This window comes from Ruditapes philippinarum, unplaced genomic scaffold, assembly GCF_026571515.1.
Source record: "Ruditapes philippinarum isolate M1 unplaced genomic scaffold, ASM2657151v2 ctg452_1_1_1_1, whole genome shotgun sequence".
NCBI lineage: Eukaryota > Metazoa > Mollusca > Bivalvia > Venerida > Veneridae > Ruditapes > Ruditapes philippinarum.
Window position 1 is genome coordinate 203,933 of NW_026859349.1, and position 21,150 is coordinate 225,082.

The following is a 21,150-nucleotide window of genomic DNA, read 5'->3' on the forward strand; positions in this document are numbered from 1 at the left end:
AAGCTATTTTGTATCTTTTGAAAACAGCAACTTGTATAAAAGTTTTTTTGTGGATTTCATTATTCTGTATAAATACTTATTAATACTGACTTTTCATAACTAATAAAGCAAGTCGTCAAAATTCATCTTGAACTGAACATAGTCAAAATTATGGTCTGTTTGCTGTCATTATAATAAAAGCAGTGTGAGCGATATAGCTCCGCCGAACTATTTTGGTGTTATGATTCCGGAGATGTGTAAATAATATTATACATTTGCGTTAATTTGTGCGTGTGTTCTCAATAGTATATGTCTCTATTCAAATGTCATTTTTTCTCTAAATCTGAAATTTGTTGCTCAACAATTATGGCAAAAGTAACTGAATTAAGTTTGTTTGTACAGCTTTCGGGTAATCGTTGAACGACTGGTATTATCTTCTTTACGTGTGTCATTTTCCTACAATGGAAACGGTGAAAAATTATTATGGTACTTATTTGGCATGAAATAAAATGAAAAGTTTGTTTTTCGTGAATATGTTATAAAACGCACATGAAAGCTTAACAATATCTCACTACTTGTAGCATATTCTTGTAGCATTATCAATAAAACAAACAAATATATTCTTTTTTATTTGGAAGTCGTATATGCATGTAATATCAATACAAACTACTTAGTACTTCTGTAATGAATGCCATATTCTAGCACGACCATTTTACATATATGTAGTAAGACCAAAAGTGTGTAAATATGCACCGAAATCACTGTTGTCAATCTATATTTAGACTTGTGACGTACTTGTGACGCGCTGAAAAAAATAATTATAGAAACAAATCAGTCACCATTTGTACTGCGTTGTTACGATAAAGTACTATATAAAGTTACTATACTAAGTCATTAAATACCCAGATTTGCTAATGATTTGTCACAATCAGTTTAACAGTTGCTGTACTTTATTTTATACATGTATGTTCGTTATATCTGTATAATAAAATATTTAAATTTTCTATTTTACAGATTGAAGAAAATGACGTGCTTTTAGACATACATTTCTGGAATCTGAAAAAAAGCTTCTTCATTTTTAAAGACATAAATAAACTGGATTTAGTTATTCAAGGGTGAAAAATGTGATTGTGAATTACCGAGATATTGTGCCATTTTTGTACTGAAAAATATAATTATCTAATTGTAAGGAAACAAAATGTATTGAATTGGAAAGTTAATATAGTTGTAATGACCAAAACATTTATCACATGAAACGACAAATAGACAGGAAAGTAACAAAATGAATAAGAGAAATGTCCGGAAGCAGAAACAATGATAGAACATTGAATGATATGTCAACACAGAAATAACCAAATTTTAGCGGTGAATATTTTAGCAATAAACTGTTGATATTTATGAATTTTTCTCAAATGTGGCGTTTGAAAACACACCTCTCCTTCACAGACTGACATATTCTTCATAATTAATCAGACAATATTTTAAATATGGAATTATACCACATTGAATTCCTTCTCCTTCGCCTCAAATAATCAGTAAATTTGATTAGATATATACTAGATAAAACGTTATTTCATACTTTGTTATCAAATGGGGATTACAAAACATATCGCGAATTTTAATTACAAACGTTACCGTTTTTATATCTTAACAAATTGGAAAATCCATATTCAAGAAAGTGTGACATAGTGAAACCAGTTGTTTGGGGAAACCAAACTGTCTCTTAAGGTATGTACCTTTTTTATTATCCTCTAGCATAGAATACAATTTGTATGTGAAAAGGCTTGCAATGAAGGGATTGTCTTAGAATCTACGAAATACAAGTAGTTCAAGTTTTTGTGTCCAGGTGTAATATTACACAATTTTTCCATCCAGAAGTAACAGATGAATTATATACTGTCTTCAACTTCAAACATCAACACTAAGTCAAATGAGGCCCGAAAAATAATATGTTAGCCATCTACTTTTTTCAAATAATAAGCCAAAACATATAATCCTCCCCTAGTAATTTAGTGTAGGTATCATATAGGTTTGACATGTCTCTAACAAAATACTTTAATGCAGTACCATTTCTTAAATGTAAACTTTCATGCGAAAAATCAGCCTAGGCCAAAAGAATTTTACGCAAATATTTATATTACAAATCTTGTCATATCTTTTGATTCTGTCAATGGATCTTTTTTCAAATAAAGTTTTATGTTACAGGCTAATGTAGTTATTTTATAAAGAATAAGAGCTAATTGCTTTAACATTGTAACTGAATCTCCATTTCTTATAAAGAGAACATGAAATTTTCGGTTAAAATACAAGTGATCACAATTAAATGTGCCTTTTTGATATATTTTTCTTTCAATATTGTATTAAACTTACTGATTATGACTTTTACCTATATAAGATGGTAAATAAAGTAAAGTACGAACATAAATACACTATATTGCTTGCTTAAGATATCAATAAAGACAAACAATGGTAATCTTAAGGTAAGCAAAGAGGTAACCATGCCACCATAGGCTATGTCTTTTGACAAAGTAAGATTAGCAAACTCTCACACAAATAAGGCTTTAAATGATGGCACAATACTGTTTCCCACTTTAAATCATTGAGAAGTTTTAAAATAGTCCGAATTAGAAAAAAATTCTTCTCATATGCATCAAAATATCTACCAAATATTGCCCGAGCTTTTAGAGTCGTTAGCATCACTAGCTAAAGTTTCAAACTAGACATAAGCTGTTACCTCCTCAATGTGTCCTGACAAAGCTGCTGCCAAACTAAGCTGTAGGAGTTCTTCCACAGATCTGAACCAGGATAAGGAAAGGGCCTATACGGAAAATCAGGCTTTGGTAACTGCAAGGTCTGAAAAAATATGTAACACTAGTTGAAGGGAATTATAAGAGGCATTTGTGGTGAAATTCTGATATAGAAAAAGAAAATAATGTCTAAATTAATGGCTTGATTTGTTAATTCACAACGGAGGGCCAAATATTGTGTGCTTAAAAATGCAACATGCCTGGAATAGCAGTTTAGACTTTATAAACTAATCTAACTTAACTGCTGTAGCAGCTTCAACAACAACAACAACAATAACAATCACACCAACTGTGTTATTCCAAATGAGCTAATTATCCATAAACACTGTTAAATGACTAGAAAATCTTTTATGTGTATATATTAACAAATACACTCTGCAACACAGCAAGACTTAAAAGTTTCACCACACTGAAAATGCCTATATTTCCAACAAGTTAAATCACATTGTCCTGTTCAATTGTCAGTTCTGCTTCATTGAAATGCAAGACAATAGTGAATATGTAAACATATTGATAATTACTGCATTAATCCTTTGCTGAAACATCAGTGCCTATAATGTGTGGTCCATATGAGCAATAGGCTATTATGGTGCTATGTTCGAATCCCATGGCAGATGTTTGTTTGGCCCCTGAGATCTCTGGAATGAGCTTGATAATCACTTGTTTTTCCAATGTAACCAGTCTGAAAACACTCACTCCCCAATTCCTTGCAATGCATAGTTTGTCCATAATTTAAGATGCACTTCTCTAAAAAAATAATCATTTTCTATATAAATCTTATAAAAAATGCAAATAAGCCAGATACTGTATACATATAATTTGTTAAACAAAAATAAAATGTATTAATTTATAAACTGATTTATACAAATTTTAAATTTCATTTTTTAATTTTTAATTCATTTTCACAGTTTTAATTCAATAACATGTGATATATCTTTCATGCAAAAGCTCTGTACCCTCCCCCCTACTCACTGACACAGTTACAAACATCTACATTTGAAAGGGATATTACAACAACAATATAATTATGTCCAAATTTAAAATGTCAAAATTAAAATTTTGAGTTAAAATTAAAAAAACTTTAAACTTGTGAGTTATCCTGCATTATCTTGTTTTCTATGCATAAACACAACAATAATGCGAAGTTTCGTCAATATCCATCAACTATCCTATTTTTCTCATTTTTTATGTATGTGTCGGCCTGGTGATTTTTCGTATTCTTTGTTCTACAGTATTAAAATTAGTCACATTTGAGGCTTAATTTTCAATTCCACTGTTGTTGGTGAATTATATATTGTCTTCAACTTTAATCATCAACACTATCTAAGTCAAATGAGGCCCGAAATATAATATGTTAGCCATTTACTTTTTTCAAAATCTTCATTTAGTTTTAACACTGTTTAAATTCACCACTTTGAAAACTCCTGAATGCTGGTGGGTAGTACATTTTAACCCTACCTCCAACAAATGAGTGCCTGAAAAATACACAAAAAACAAGTTTTAAAGTCATCCTATAGCACACAAAAAACTACACACATGCAATAAATACACTTTAATTATGACCAATCAGACTAGAGAGAACTTAAATTGGGCAACTTCAAAAATTTAAATAACTTCTTTCTAGACTATAACGGGTTGGGTCTAATTCCGTACCGGGGTAAGACCTACAAAGTATGATCAGTACCGGATACAGGTAGTTAGATACGATGGACGAAATTATACTGATACTTTATTTTATTTTACATAAAAATTGAACATAAAACAGTTATTGCGATATAAAATGTAAACATACTAAAATATGGCTTTTTTATTGATCAATTTATCAATAAAGAATCTTTAAATTGCAAGTACAATTTCTCTATCTGTTATGATCACACGGTTAAAATGCGGCACAACGGAGATTATTACAATATTATTTAGCCCGGATCTATTATAACAATATCATTTAACAAAATGGCTGCCGCATAGGAATATATACCCGGAAATGAGACAATATTTTAGAATTATTCCTATATGACAGCCAGATTTTAAACAAAATCGGTTGAAATATGTTTGATTGAAATATTGTAAGTGAATTTTAAATGATTCATTTTCATTTCTGTAGGACGGGGAAGTTTCTTGCTGGTTTTATATCATGACGAATTGGCGTCGCCCATTTCATTTTTGTTGTTTCATTTGGTTTTATTTTTAATTTTTCATTGGTAAGCAACAAATCTTTAAGATAGCATTGTTTATGTTATCGTTGTGAACAAACAGAAAGTAACAACATAACAAAATACATAACAAAATACATGTATGTAATACTGAAAGGCTGTTGGTAAGTGTAAACAATGCCATTTTCTGAAACCAATCTATGTCTTTGTGTTCTATCATACTCAAATTAAGTGTTAAACTTATGCCAGAGTGTTTATCAATTTACTTCCTATTCTGAGAAACTGACTAGGAAAGGAATTTATATCCTCATTTCTTTAACCAGTTGCACATATCAATAATTTTATTCATTTTGGTACCACACATTTTACACATTTGGTATTTTATGGTCATGGAACCATACATATTACATATTTGACATTTGATGGTAGTAGAATCACACATGTAACATAATTGAAACATGATGGTTGTACTACCACAAATATCTTCTTGATTCATATTTAATTGTGGTGATACTTAAAGATGCTCAAATTTTAAACTTGAAAATATTTTGAATTGTTAAACAGTAATATTCTCTGTCAAAAATATAAACTAAACGTGTTTTGACTTCACTCAAAGTATGTTTGTTTTGTTTTAAACTGTAGGTGCCTCATATAAATATAGATCGATATTTAAAAGAAAACAAAACATGGCAGCCTTTTTAAGAAAGGACCATCTGTTTTTTACCCATACTAGGGAATGTAATTTGTATATTCTTTCATTCAAATTAAATATATTAAGTAAAAAGGTAAAAAGTTCATAGATTTCAACAAAGATGAGCATAGTATATCTTTAATATATGTTCTACCGGATTGATATTTTTTTAATAGACTGAATGTTTGGTTTGTTTTTATATATTGATATGTGGATGTGAGTTATCCACAGATGTGTTGTTCTATATGGTTGGAAATGGGTACACTATATTTCTGTATGATTAAAAGTTTGATAGTAATTATAGTAGTTATGCCACACAATTATGTTCTGCATGTTTGTTATTAAAATGTAGCGGTACCATACAAGTGCTACACATTAATATTATTAGATGATTTATATTTGATTGTAGTAATATCACAAATTTTATATCTTATTGTAGAAATACCACAAATTTATATTTGATTGTAGTAATATCACACATATAATTATGTTCTATATGATGTCTGATTGAAGTATTACCACATAATTGCAGTCTACATGATTGATTGTTTGATAACATATTAGTGTAACACACTTGCTATATATGCTATTTGGTATTTGCGTTAAGAAAAATAGTATTATAACAACATGGTTGAACTTCTTCATTTGTGCATCTAAAATTTAAAAATATGTTAAATTTCCATTTGGATTACATGTGTTGTTTTTGTCATTTTTTGTCATTGTTTCTTTGAATATAATTTAAATTCAAAATAAATCAATCACGTCTTATAAATCAATTTAACTGGTCAATTTTTTAAAGTTGTAATTTACTTTACCATTTAAAAACTTAAGTTATTGATTACTTATCTTTGGATTTCCCAGAAGATGAATATAAAGAATTAAAAAAGTAATCGGGGAAAAACATGAATAATAATATACAGTACTAACATATCTCTATAGCAACTTTTGTGAAAATGAATTTGAAACAGTTCATATTTCACATTTTTATATTGTATTAAATTAAATCTACCGATCAATAAAGCTATTATTTAATCTTTTACCTATTAGCATTTTGTGAAAACTGGCCGTTTTCATTGAAAAGCCTCCTTTTTCAAGTTCCAACTGCTATAAAACTATGAAAAATGCTTAAATACTGATGAAACTTGACACATATGTTAAATGTACCAACATGCTCAATCTTAAATTTTCTGTTACCATGGCAACGAGGGACGTCTCAAAATTGCGAAAAATCACTCTTTTGCATTGATGTTTTTACATCAAAACTGATTTCAAAGTGCTGCAACTTCTCAATACATTGAGACAGAGTTCAAGGCTTTTCAGCGTTAGTTACACATCACCTTAAGATCGACCAGAGGCCATTTTTTAGCCTGTCACATGTTCAAACTTTTTCTGCGATAAGGAGGACTCCCGCCCCTCTTTAAACCCCAAAACAGAAGGGGGCACATTCCCCTTCTGGCAACCCCTTGAAGTATCTTTTTGATGGGGGCCGCGCCGAAAAAGTGGTCACTTTTTTAACAGCATTTCTCAAACAAAAAACAGTGTTTGGGGCCTAAATAGGACATTTTTCACTGTTTTAGGCCTCTAAAGAGGTTGGGGTGGAAAAAAGTCGTCAAAACACGTCTATATGAGGAAAAAGGTTAAAGTGAATACACCTTTACGGTCCAACTAAAGTTTAACAGTAATAACAGTAATAACAGTTGTGTTAAATAGATCAATAACTAGTAACATATCTTACGAGTGTTCTAAATATAATTTTATGTATTCAAATTGTTCTGTATACACGTAAAATATAATAATTATATGGTTATAAAAATGTAAAGTTGTTAAAGAATGTTACTATTAATATCTTTTTCTTAAATTCGTTGAAGTAACCCGAATTTGTTTTTTTTAAGATTATATTATTATGACTCATTTGTAAATGGGTTCTTACAATTGTCTAGGTTTCAAAAGTAACATAAAGGAAGTGATTTTAATAAAAAAAAATGCTAAGAGAAAACCAATTTGAAGTTGTATTTTTACTGTCAATCTGTCAATGTTCTTCAAAGTCAGCAGAAGTAGTAGAAAAGTTGTCCCTATTTTACTCTACATATATTTGTCTGTTCAGATAAGAAATTGTTAATATATTAAATGTGTTTTTATTGATATAGAATACAAGATGATATTACATTATGTAGATTATGTTTCTCCTTTTAGATGGTATTTGATGTTTTGTTTTTAAGTTTAGAGATATTTGTGACTTTGTTTTTATTAAGAGTTAAATATGATCAGACACAGGCAAGTAGTGTTGATCGAATGAAAAAGATATTCATAGAGATCTGTGTAAATTATGATAATCATGGGTTATACTTCTTTCAACATTTTTGGTATATACTTTGATATAAACCTAAAAGAATTTGATCATAAAGTGTCAAATGTTAAAATATGATAAGTCTTTAGAAAAGAGGAAATATGACCATATTAGAAAGTAAGAAAGACCTACTGTTGTAATCAATTGTACTACATTGTGCCTCACTAGACTTATGAATTAATGAGCTTACCAAATTCATCAATTTGTTTCTGAAAATAAATATGTTGATAAAGTTTATATGAAACGGAAGACAAAAAAGATGAAAAATCTGGTTTAAAAAGGGATAAAAGATTTTTTTGATTACTACATATATGAACAGTTTAAAGATGAATTGGTGTGGAAGCCATCCAGCTAGCTTTCGGAACGTCGGTTGTTCTACTTAGGTGCCTGTTCGTGCCTGAAATAATGCAAGAAAGCTTGAACGTCACCATATGACCTATAATGTGTCGGTGTGACAAACAAACAAAAAAAAATACAAAGAAGATAAAATGGCTTAAATATTGTTTTACATGTGGGTTAAGTTTATGTCATAAATCTTTACACAGAAAATTTGATGTAAATACTATCATCAATTCTGGTTTTATTGTGATAAGATTTGTTGAGCAATGGAAATAGATTTTGAATGCATATGCATTTTAAATTGACTGTAGGTTAAATACATGAAGATTTTTAAAAATTTTATTGGAAAGATGTATACTTTAATTGAATATAAATCCATAGGTGGGCATGTGTGTTTATTTTTTATGTTTGTTTGAATGTGCAATAAAAACATATATGGGTATTGATTTTTATAATAATTACAATGACATTTTTTAAATTATTTTTATTACATTAAATTTAGACTTTTACTTCATCGATTTGACTTCTCGTTTGATTTTCTAAATAAGAATTAGTATCTCTGGCTTTTTTAAAAATTATTCCGGACAGTTTAAGTCAAAATAAGATAAGCAAAAAGGCATAAAGTACTAGTTATCCTGTAATGAAAATATTTAAAGATGCATGCCTCCAGATGAGCCAAAATATTCTTATAAAATGTACTGATATTTTAGAAAAAGTAAAAACATTAAATATTTAAGTAAAAATTTACATTTTGTTTGCGAATTTTGGTTGACTTTGCAGTATTTAAAACCATATTTCTTTGCGTGACTAATGCAGTAAATGCTATTTCTGAATAGTTTGGCATCATTTTGGTAATTTACGTGGGTAGTGAGTGATGCTTGTAATGTGTTTATTGCTTCAATTTGGTTACTAACAACATTTTAATTTTAAATACATTTTCAAAATTTTCATGAAAATTAGCATGAATCGGAAGACCTGCTGCTTTAACCGTCTTTTACAGATATTTAAAAGTATTTTTAAAATTAAGTTGAAGATGATTCTTATCTTTACTTCATTGCGTTTCTGTTTAAATGCAATGCCTTCCTTACTAATTACTTCAAATACCAAAATATCTAACAACCGTCTGATGAATGATTAAATTTTCCATACATAATTGGACTTAGCAGTGATCTAATAGAAACATATAATATGATACGAGTATACACAATTTTTTTTTTACTTTCAGTTTCCATTGTTCATCATCAGTCCATCATGAGTGACAATAACAATCGTGGGGATTTTATACCAACTGAAGACTTCCCTGACTTCGTTTTAGATCCACGGATGTCTTTCCAGATAATAAGTATCATTATAAGTTGTTACTTTAACAGAAGATTCACTAGTCGAGAAATGCGTAACGAATTTGTCAGATATATATCTTTCTACTTATTTCCTAACTCTGCAGTTGCTATCCATGAGTTTATAAGAGCTGGGTTCTACTACAGCAGTTATCAAGATGTTGTTATCTGTTACCGTTGTGGTTATCGAAGAGGGAACTGGCAAGTAACAGATAATCCAAATGATATTCATCGTCAGTTTTCACCAACTTGTGTACAACAATCCACGGTAAACATACAAATCAATGACATGTTTCAGTTTCTAAGAGAATATCTAAGACAAAACCCAACAGGACCAACTTATTTACCGGCTTCGTCAATGAGAACTGAATTTAGTGACAGGGAAAGTCAGCAAACAGAAAGCTATGAGATAATCAGAATTCTTCCGCAAGCTGATCTCCCAGTGCCACTGATTAACCGTCCATTGGAAGATATACATTATGGCACTTTCGAAGTGAGACCGGCTTTAATCCGGAATCAAATGAGTGAAATTGAAAGCAGAGATCAGAGCCAAGTACATGGTGAGCTCGTAAATCCATTATATGGACAAAGTATTCCTCTTTTAAGTGAAGAGTGTCCAGCACTAACATATCGTAATCACAGTACAAACAGTGAAACCAATTTTGAACAAGGATATGAAAATAGTCATGCAACAGGTGATTATTCTGATAGTTCACAGGACACGACCGAACTTAAGACAGTGTTTCGGCAGGAAATACAAAGTTCAAAAGTGGTAGAAAGGAACACTAATTTATCCCAGTACCAAAGGTTAATAAAGAGAACACCACATGCATCTTCTGAGTTGTCAAGTGAAGGTTTGCAAAATGGTGACGTTCTTCCGACTGAGCTAAACAGAAATAGTAAGTACGGGTTTTTAAAAGTTCATTTTATGTTTCCTATTTGTTTCATAATCCTGATAGATTTAAGGGTCTCATACCCCTCCCCCCCCCCCCCCCGAAAAAAGTTATGTATAATTTTTTATTTCGACAAAAAGTCATTCAGGATTATCACTTCGTGGTAAAGACATAGGATTTGCTCTGTATTCCTGTTACCTACGTGCTTATATGATTTTACAGCCATTTAGCCTTTAGTGCTTTTAGAATTTTGCGTGAAAGTGATCAAAAAATTAATTTGTTGTATGATGATAAGGAAAACTCCAATATCCTTCATTTAAAAAAAAACTGTTACTAAGTGACCAAAATATAATTCTTGAAAATAATAAAAGATAGTTTTAAAAGCTTTTTGATTTCCCTTTTCATACAGTCAAACCCTGCAAAGCGGATTGAAAATACAAAACTTGTTCACCATTCGATTCCACATTCAGGAGCGTAAATGTTTATACGAATTTGCAGCAAAATGCCAGTCAAAGTCGTTTTCTTTTTGACACAAAGTTTTTTATTTATCTTTTAATAACACGTATTATCGCATGGTTTGGAACTTTTCCTTTGTTCTTACTAGCCCATTTTACTCAGTACACTTCAATGAGCATTTGAAAACTGTATTGATATATAACAATACAGTTTTTTCATTGATTCATATAGGAAAAAAACTGGACTGTTATATATCGGTTTTTTCTCGCACCTGTTATATATCAATGAAGTTTTTTTTCGCAGAGGCTCCAATGGAGCAGTGGTAACGAACATACCCAGTAGCAAAAAAAAATGTAATCAATAAAATAAAATAAAATAAAATAAATAAATAAATAAATAAATACAATGAAAAATATAAACAAAGATAATTAATGAAACGAAATTTACTCTCATTTAATCAAAAAGGTACATCCACCGAATGAATTATTTTAACTGAAAAATGCCCTTTAATTAAAATGAATCAATATTGGTAACAGTTTACAATTCGCCTCTAACATTGGATGTCTCTAACTAGACTTGTATATCTTTTTTTTGCGGCAGCGAAAACAACTTAAAATCAAAGCACAGAAGGCGCTGAATTTGTTTGGGTCTCAGAATGTCAGAAAGGTGAAGGTTGTGAGATTATAAACCAATTTGTTTTTATATAGTGCCACCAATGCTTTCCGGTGTTTTAATTGTAGTAAATTGGCTATAAGTCTTATTGCAACACTGATATTCAATTCAATGTTTATTTGACTTAAACAATTTGAAAAAAAATGAGTTGCCTTAACTAGGATTTGAACTCCAGACCTCTCGCTTCCAAAGCGAGCGAGCGAACCCCTCGGCCACGGTGAAGTTATATGTTAACGGTCTGAGGAAAACCATATTATTTTAAATTAGGGTTTGTAACCTTTATTATTTCGACGCTAACTGTTGTTTAACCCAGATGTAAATAATCATGGAGCTTACTATAAGCATGTTTATCTATAAAGAATAAAACAATATTAGAAATCTTCGACCATTCGGGAACTATTTTGCTTGAAAATTAATGCGCCTGCCATTTGACCATCTTTACGCAGTGATCTTCCCTGATTGTTACATATAGTTAGTGTACATATAAAGAGAAGTAACCGCTTCAAAAAGCGGACTACTTTCGGCATTTGCAATTAACAGCATCAGTGTCTGAAATTTCGCTACCATTATTTGTTTGGTCTGACGACCCAAACAAATAACAACTACCTTATCATGAATAACTATAATGTAGCTAACGATTTATTTATTTATTTATTTATTTTACTAAAAAAGAAAACATTATGGCATTGCGATAAAACAGTTATAGTTTATGAAACTCGTTAGTTACGGGGGTATAACACTGGCTGGGGCGACATCTCGGGATGTTTCTGCAAAAAAAATGTCTCGGCCTCATAACTAACTCGTTTCATGTACTATGACTATAACATATTTGTTTTACGCAACGTTGTCTTTTATTTGTCGACTGGTACTGGTTACACCCTTAATCTATAAAAGATTAGTTATCAATAAAACACGGTTAAATTTATCGCCCCTCTTTTATTATTTCATGACGTTTGTTTTGAACAATTTCTAAAGGTCGCTATGGTCTATTGCAATACAGGGACATTGATAGTCATAATCATAATAAAACTGATATTGATTTTTGCTCCACCTCTCGAAATATAGTAAAACACAATAATAATAGGAGCATAGTCAAAGTATAGGAAAAACGAACATGTGAACAAGCTATTATTTACACAAATACATCACATAAACTAAAGAATATCGAATTTTTAATTTTCTAACAATAAATTATTGATTTGAAAATATAATTATACAACAGGTAGTATTAAACATAAATTAGCTTCATATAAATCACTTATAAATGCCCCTTTTTCTGACTCTTTAAAAAGGTTTGTAAGGACATGCATATACGTTTGTTTTGCAAGATGCCATATGCGATTTTAAAACAAACGTGAAATTATCTAATGTAAATATAACATTCTAGCACGGCTATGAAATTAAAATTATTAAATTATACTTGAGGGTGAACTATTAGGATCGATAAATGTCCTTCGTCTGTCGTCCGTTCATGCATTGTCGGTTAACAGCTGGTCGTCACATTCCACCCCAATTTGCTCCACAAGTCGTCAGAATATTTCCCATAATAAATACAAGGGCTGGTTTAAAATTATCCAGACTATATTGATGATTCAATACCAGTTAAATGCATTTACTCAAGAATACACATAACAAAAATCGGAATATATCACCTAAAGCGAATCGACAAAACATTGCCAAATCTAAAAATTATGTTGTTAATGACATGTAAATGTAAAGCAATCCCGCGAACTGTATAGCCTTAAAAGTTGATGTTAACGCCTTTAGTAATTTACGGAGCAATTTTTTCACTCAATCTCAAAGGAGGCCCATGGGGGTACCACATTTTATTGATCACTGCGGATGATCACGTGACCAAAATCGTACAATGGGCTCACAAAATGACCCGCTCGGTTAAAGCAGTGAAATTGAGGAAAGCTTACAGTTAACGTTAAATTTATATGTAAAACTAGGCCGCACGGAATCCCTGTATAAAACCCACGTACTGTTCTGTTGTTGGTTACTTTGTAGCTCTCTCTGTTTAGGCCTGAAAGTCGAAAAAGTTGTTTTGGGTATTGTGTACAATGGCCGAACAGATACTAAAATACGTTGTTTTCGGTAAAAGAAACACATTTTGAGCAAAATTAGCAATGGCATCTTCTGCGAAATCGGAAGTTTGTCCGTCCAGAACAATTTCAATCCTTTATAAAGTTGCATAACGAAGTGTTGCATCTTTTTATAAACGAGTACAATGGCCGAACCAAATTTAATGAGTCCAATGGCCGAACGATTTTATTGCCTATCCTATTTCGTCAAATTTTTCATTGAATTATGCTTGTTTCTCGCTTTCTGTCTTTGAAATCGTTCAATTATGATATTTGAAAGTGAAAAGTAGGAGGAAGTTTTAAATTAAATGAATTCAGTTTGCTTGCTATTAATTCTCTTCTTAGTACTATTTAGCTTTGATAACACAAGTGTACATCAGCGTAAAAGTATTTAAGATACAAAAATGAAATACAAACATGTACATTATATATAATTTATTTCACCAGCAAAATATATGTTTCAATTACATAAATCTTGGAAATAAAGTCTGGTTTTTGTTTTTGTGTGTTTGTTTTTGTTTTGTTTTTGTATTTCAGACGCAGAAAAAGTGGTTCCTTTAAATGAAAAGCATGTTTACGTATATCTATCGAATATATACATGTAATGTATATATTAGATTTTAAAATTGTGCTCAATTAAAGCGAGTCTGCAATTCTTATGTACTTTTGTTGTGATTAATGCTTCCGAGGGATCACTTTTTTCCAGAGATTTATATTATCGTTATATACTTCATCAAACCATATTAAGTAATTCAATATCTTAACAGGAATTTCTTTTGTGTTTATTTACTGGCATTATGGCAAATCGTATAGAAGTGGTCAGCTTCTTGTCGTCACGAGCAGGTTCACGAGGGGAAGGCACATTGTGGGACATTGTTTCTAAGTTTCGGCAAATTGCAAAAACATAGGTCTGTAAATTACATATACAAGAAGTACATAGCTGTCTGATATCTCTACATCTTTGTATGGTAAAGATGGAAAGAACACAAAGAAATGGTTACATAAAAAATGTATTAAGAAAACGAAATAAGGTTATCCAGGAGCAATATATTACCCTATTATTTGCAGCGGCATACATTGTACCTTGTGTGTTGAGAAATGAACGCATTACATATGTTTCTAAAAGGATTCAGTTGAAGTACAACATTTCTTATGAGATCGAAAATTATGAAAGCCAGTTATAAAAGCTCCAACACCGTTAAACATAACATGGAAACCATATTTACATTAGTAATCTGATAGTATTTCTAAAATTCTAATGTGTTTCAGATGTTTCAGAGCAAACAGCCATGGCGGATCAACACCGTTTCAGGCAGTCAGTTTGCGACAAAATCTGATTAAGCAACACAAGTTATTCACTCAGTAAACTTTATTGACGTTTCTGCACGTGACAAAAATATCATGATATGGCCAAAACAAAGTCTGATGACCTAATAAGAGGCACTTTTGTGACAATGACTAAACAAACAAAGTTTCACTGAGTTTGCTTTGATATTACACACTTTAGTCAGTGATTACTCAAACCCTGACTATATACGTAGGCTCTTCCATATGTACATTTGTGTTTCTATTTGCCGGAATGGGAAGAAAGGTGTTCAATCAGCATTGCCCTAATTCGAAAAGCTTTGGGCGGATGTTGCAAGTTAGAGTGGGTTAGCATGGGATAACTTGTGTAGCTCAAGTTTAGATTTTGTCGCAAAAGATCAGTCACATTCTTCGCACTGATGCAGTTTCGGTCAAATTTGTTTTTGCATTGAAATAACTGAAACAAATAAGAATTTAGAGATACTATCAGTTTATTGATGTAAATATAGCTCCCATGTTGTGTTTAACGGTGTTGGAGCTATAATAACCGGGTTTCTTAATATCTGTCCTCATAAGATATTTTGTACTTTAATTGTACCTATTTAGAAACATATATAATGCGTTCATTTCTCAACACAAAGAGTACATTGTATGTCGCTGCTTATAGCAGATATTGGGGCAATATATTGCTCCAGGTTTATCTTAATAGCTTTTCTTTATTTACATGTAACCATTTCCTTGTGGTTTTTTTTCTCCATCTTTGACACTCAAGCCGTATGTAGATATATCAGACAGCTATGCACTTCATGTACAACATGCAATTTACAAACCAATGTCTTTCCAATTTGCCTAAACTTAGGAACCATGTCCCACAGCATGTATGGGATACCTTCCCCTTGTGTACCTGCTCGTGACGACATGGAGCTGATCGTCTTCTATACGATTTGCCATAATGCCGGCAAATAAACACATAAGAAATAAAGATATTGGATTACTTAATATGGTGTGATGAAGTATTTAAAGCAGCACGCCCCCAGATTCTAATTTTCATGCTAATTTTCATGAAAATTTTGAAAATGTATTTGAATGTGTAATATTTACCAAAAGGAAGCAATTTACACATTATCAATGACATTTACAAATTACGTATTTTACCAAAAAGTGGTAAAAATATGCTTAAATAGCCTTTATTACTTGAATCTTGAAACTGTTTACTTTTCCTTACATCTAAGTACATTTTCCTCAAGTTTGATTTTATTGAACTATTTTGACTCATCTGGAGGCATGTAGCTTTAACGATAATATAAGCACAATTTTAAAATCTAATATATACATTACGTGTATATATTTCATAGATATACGTAAACATGCTTTTCATTTAAAGGAACTTCTTTTTCTGCGTCTGAAATACAGAAAACCACAACAAGGACAAATAAAAAAGCAGAAAACCTGACTTTATTTCCAAAGTAATTGACAATTTTACGTATGTAATTGAAACAGATATTTTGCTGGTGAAATAAATTCTATTTAATAGACATGTTTGTATTTCAATTTTGTATTTTAAGTACTTTTACGCTGATGTACACGTGTGTTATTAAAGCAAAATACTATTTAGATGAGAATTTATAGCAAGCAAACTGAATTCATTTAATTTAATACTTTTTCCTACTTTTTACTTTCAAATATCATATTTCAAATTGTATGATTTCAAAGACAGGAAGCAAGAAACAAGCATAATTCAATGAAAAATTTGACGAAATAGGATAGGCAATAAAATCGTTCGGCCATTGATTGTACTCATTAAATTTGGTTCGGCCATTGTACTCGTTTTTAAAAAGATGTACATCTTCGTTATGCAACTGTACAAAGGATGGAAAATGTTCTGGACGGACATACTTCCGATTGTGCACAAGATGTCATTGCTAATTTTGCTCAAAATATGCGTTTCTTCTACTGAAAACAACGTACTTTAGTACCTGTTCGGCCATTGTACTCATCACCCAAAACAACTTTTTCGACTTTCAGGCCTAAACAGAGAGAGCTACAAAGTAACCAACAACAGAACAGTACGTGGGTTTTATACAGGGATTCCGTGCGGCCTAGTTTTACATATAAATTTAACGTTAACTGTATGCTTTCCTCAATTTGACTGCTTTTACCGAGCGTTTAGGCCGCCATTTTGTGAGCCAAAAAAACAAGATAGCACAACATAAATATGGAAAAAAACTAGTTGCATGTAACAAGTATGTAAGTATCATTGTCAGCCAAAATGAACTATGAATTTGTCAGTTGATTGCAAGCTTACGTTTGAGCATGAGTGATCTGAGGTGAAAAACTAGATACAATGCAAAAGTATGAAAACAATCTTGTTTACACTAAACAAATTTTAATTTCAGCCTACATAATCCTAGCATTAGTCATAAAGATTGCGTAAATAACATCCAATAATGGTAAACTAAGATTCAAAAACTAGATCACACAGCCCAAATATTGAAAATCCTTGTTACCACTCTCAAAGTTCTTATTTTAGCCTGGAATAGTGTGATTACATGTAAAACTCTGTTTCATGACATCTGGCTCAAGTTTTAACATTGTTCATCTAAAGCAATGTCAAAGAGCCTAGAAATATTGCCAAACCTAGTTACTCTTTGGCGGTAACATTTGTAAAACCAAATGTTAGAAGAATTGTCGGAAATGTTGTTTGGATTATTTTTTCGGGTCGTGTTTAATGACTGAGGTCGATCCAAAATATGGATTAATCTTGTTACATTTGCAGACCATTAAGAATAAAAATAAATGTCCGAAACTTTATTTTACATGATATTTAGCTTAAGTTTAAAAATGTGTCGGTAATGTTCCCTTAATGATTTTATTATTGAATATGTGTCCTCTGGCACAAAGCAGGTCTTCAAACCCAGTTATAAAGAAAAGCCGTGCTAACACTCTAGCTGTTACATATTCATTTCAAATATCAAAGAAATTTGTCACATAGGTTTAGAGATAATAACTATTACTGGTAGTTCGAACATGGGTTGTGAAGTTTACAGAGTCAAAATACGAAAGAAAAATCACTTCTTTTCATGTGTACTTGTCAGATGTACATTATAATTGTGTGATATCAGGTTGAATTTAAGATTTTATATAAATTTGTCTTTATTCATAATTAAAAGTATATTGTTCCATTTATTTATTGTTCATGTTATTCTGAGCTTTATTATCACGTAAGTGATATTGGGGCAAACATGGTTGTCTTGTTAATTGTAAACTGTTCATTCTTTGCGATAAATAAGATATTGTATTTGATAAGCTCAATTCTAAACATATTGATCTCGGCCTGTGACTAGTATATTTTAAATTCCTTTCAAATTCAAAAACGATCTTTCTTTCATTATCGGCAATGAATAATTGTGTTCAAAACGATGTAAAGCTTCATTACCAATTATCAATTCGAATAGTTCTTAATCATTTTAATTCAAAAACAGGCTATGGCAAAGAGGAAGAAGTCACTGAAGAAAGAACAGTTCCCAAGGCTGTGGTAGAACTTCTCAATGGGAGACAAGAGATGCAGTCAAATCAAGAGATAGAGACAAATCTGGAGAAAGAAAATAGACAGAGTATTGAAAATAATAAGGTGACCCCTGCCGACTTAGGTAATCAGTTTAGAAGTATTTTTGGTAGCTGTATTATTCTCATAATCTTAAATAAAATTAGAATTTTATGAACATGTGTTAAGGACAGAGATCTGTTTATTATGTCTTATAACGGAACATCCGAGAAGTTCTTTTCTAAACACACGTCTTCTATTGTTTGAAAAAAATGACAGTTTAATCAGTTAATAATTTTAATGCAAAATTAGATAATTATTTACCTCCATTGTTTCCTTTGTGGACACTAGAAAAAAACTAAAAAAATAGACATGTACATATTTATTATGTTAAAAATTACCAGGCTTCAGTTTAAATGTCCATGAATATTAAAACAAAAGTATTGATTACCAATTGAGTTTAATACATATTTGGATACAAATGTAATTAAGTAAACGTATGTATGTATTAATTACTTTTTTGTTTTATTCGATCACCATAAGGGTTTCTGTATATTAAGATAAACTTGTATTAAGTTACTTATTTAAAACAAAACAAGAAAAAGATAAATAAAAAAATAAATAACATGATCAATTCTTTGGGGAAATTTTTGATATTTTGAATATCATATTAATCTTCAATATATAATTTATGAAGTCATCAACAGTAATATTTACGTTTTATAAATCATATTGAAAACTTTACAAAATAGTGAAAAACAGAATCCCTAAAGAAAGAAAGTTCAACATATTCATATTGAAAATGTTGCAAGCTCGGTTTGACTGAGCCTGTTCAAAGACAGTACTGGTAAATTCAACCTACCGTCCACGTCCCCTAGCATCGACTTAAGCAGAATTCAACATTTATACACGAAAATGGTAAAAAAAATTTGAATTACAAACATCCACAGATGCGTACATATGGCAATATCAATGGAACCTTCAATGTCATATGCTGATGCCATGCCATCACAACTGTATGCATATGGTCCCCAATTAAAAGAGTGCGTGTGGCCTTAACGAGAAACAATGGGTGGAACTGTAAACATTGATTTTTGTAAGGGGAGAAGAAGTAATGGAGCCTTCATATCACAGATAAAACGTCAAACGACAAATTTAAAAAGGAGGCAGCATATCCTATGAGTGATTATACAGTATTCAAGTAAGAATGCAGGAACCACTCAAATTGAAAAGGTCGGTTACAATGACCTTAAAATACCAAAAACATATATCCACACCAATAATGTCGTACTGAACGATCTTCAAAGATCGGTAATATAACATCTTCGATTAAATGTACCGCGTGTACGCGGAAACTTTTTACAGCCTCCACACAGCACAAATAATATAATCAAGTCGAAAGTATTTTTTTCAATTTCATTTTAGAGAGTTATCAAGTACAACAAGTCACAGACGAAGGAATGACTCCGTTGCCTGAGGCAGAACTACTCAAAGAAAGTCAGGAGGGGGATATAGACACAAATCAAAAGACAGATATTAACCAGAATATACCTCTTACCAAAGAAATCTTAGGTAATCAATTTGGTATTGTTCGTTTGAATTCAGGAAAAAATACTTTGCTGGTATACTTATACCATGCAGTTGTTGTTTCTTACAACGACAATGGTAAACAAACGATGTTTTGTTCTATAAAATATAATAAAATTAGTCAAGTGGAACGTATTTACGGTTATGAACAGTGATTGTCAATTAGCATATGGTTAGAATAAAGTAATAATAACAAATAAGTTAACAAAGAGTATGCACTTCATACATATGATTATAGTTCCAATATTCAAAGGATGACAGTTCTAGTCCGTCCTGTGAGTTGTTCGACTTGTCTAAATATTATAAAGATGTTTGTAAATTTTACATGTCGATTGTTACGAAGAGACGCTGAGCAATCTGATATTAATAAGGACAGTCCTGGTTTGAATTATATAATATTTAAAAGTAACATGTGTTATAAAATATATCAGTAATAAAACTGTTAAATAGTTGCACATTATGGTAACCGTTGCTTTTCATGTCAGTCTTATTCTGATATAATTGTAAAAATTACATCAATACCATGTTTCTTTTTGTTTCTGTTTCATTGTATTTTATTGTATTTTTAAAACATTGTCTTGAATTTATATATTTTTCTAAAAGGCATACATGTTGTGCCATAGCATTAATATTAAACTTCAAGGACTTTCCCTTGGCTAGCGCTTACTGATTCTGAGACAATACGATTACGGACCATGGTCACTTCAATCTTTGTCCGTTCAATGCCTCAAATGAAAAAAAAATGACCAGACTTGTCGAAATAGGTAGGGATATTGTCTACGACTCGTATTGAGATCAAAAGGTCAAGGTCACAAGAACAGTCGATGTCAAATCCTTGTTTAATCAATGACTACAGTAACTTAAAATTTCTTATCGATAATACTAATTATATATCTTTTATAATTTAAAGTTACCTTAATGGAATATGCATTAGTATTAAAATATACCAGTGTGAA

At 31.0% G+C, this 21,150-nt stretch overlaps 1 protein-coding gene across 1 annotated transcript in view; it reads left to right on the plus strand.

Moving 5' to 3' along the window:
- Nucleotides 1-747: 747 nt before the first annotated feature.
- Nucleotides 748-21,150, plus strand: part of LOC132756147 (uncharacterized) — a 29,616-nt gene continuing 9,213 nt past the window's right edge. The window contains exons 1-3 of the mRNA XM_060747142.1: nucleotides 748-1,707; nucleotides 9,542-10,552; nucleotides 20,033-20,179. Of these exons, the coding sequence (XP_060603125.1) occupies nucleotides 9,568-10,552; nucleotides 20,033-20,179 (1,132 nt within the window). The 5' untranslated portion in view covers nucleotides 748-1,707; nucleotides 9,542-9,567. The remainder of the gene's footprint in view (nucleotides 1,708-9,541; nucleotides 10,553-20,032; nucleotides 20,180-21,150) is intronic.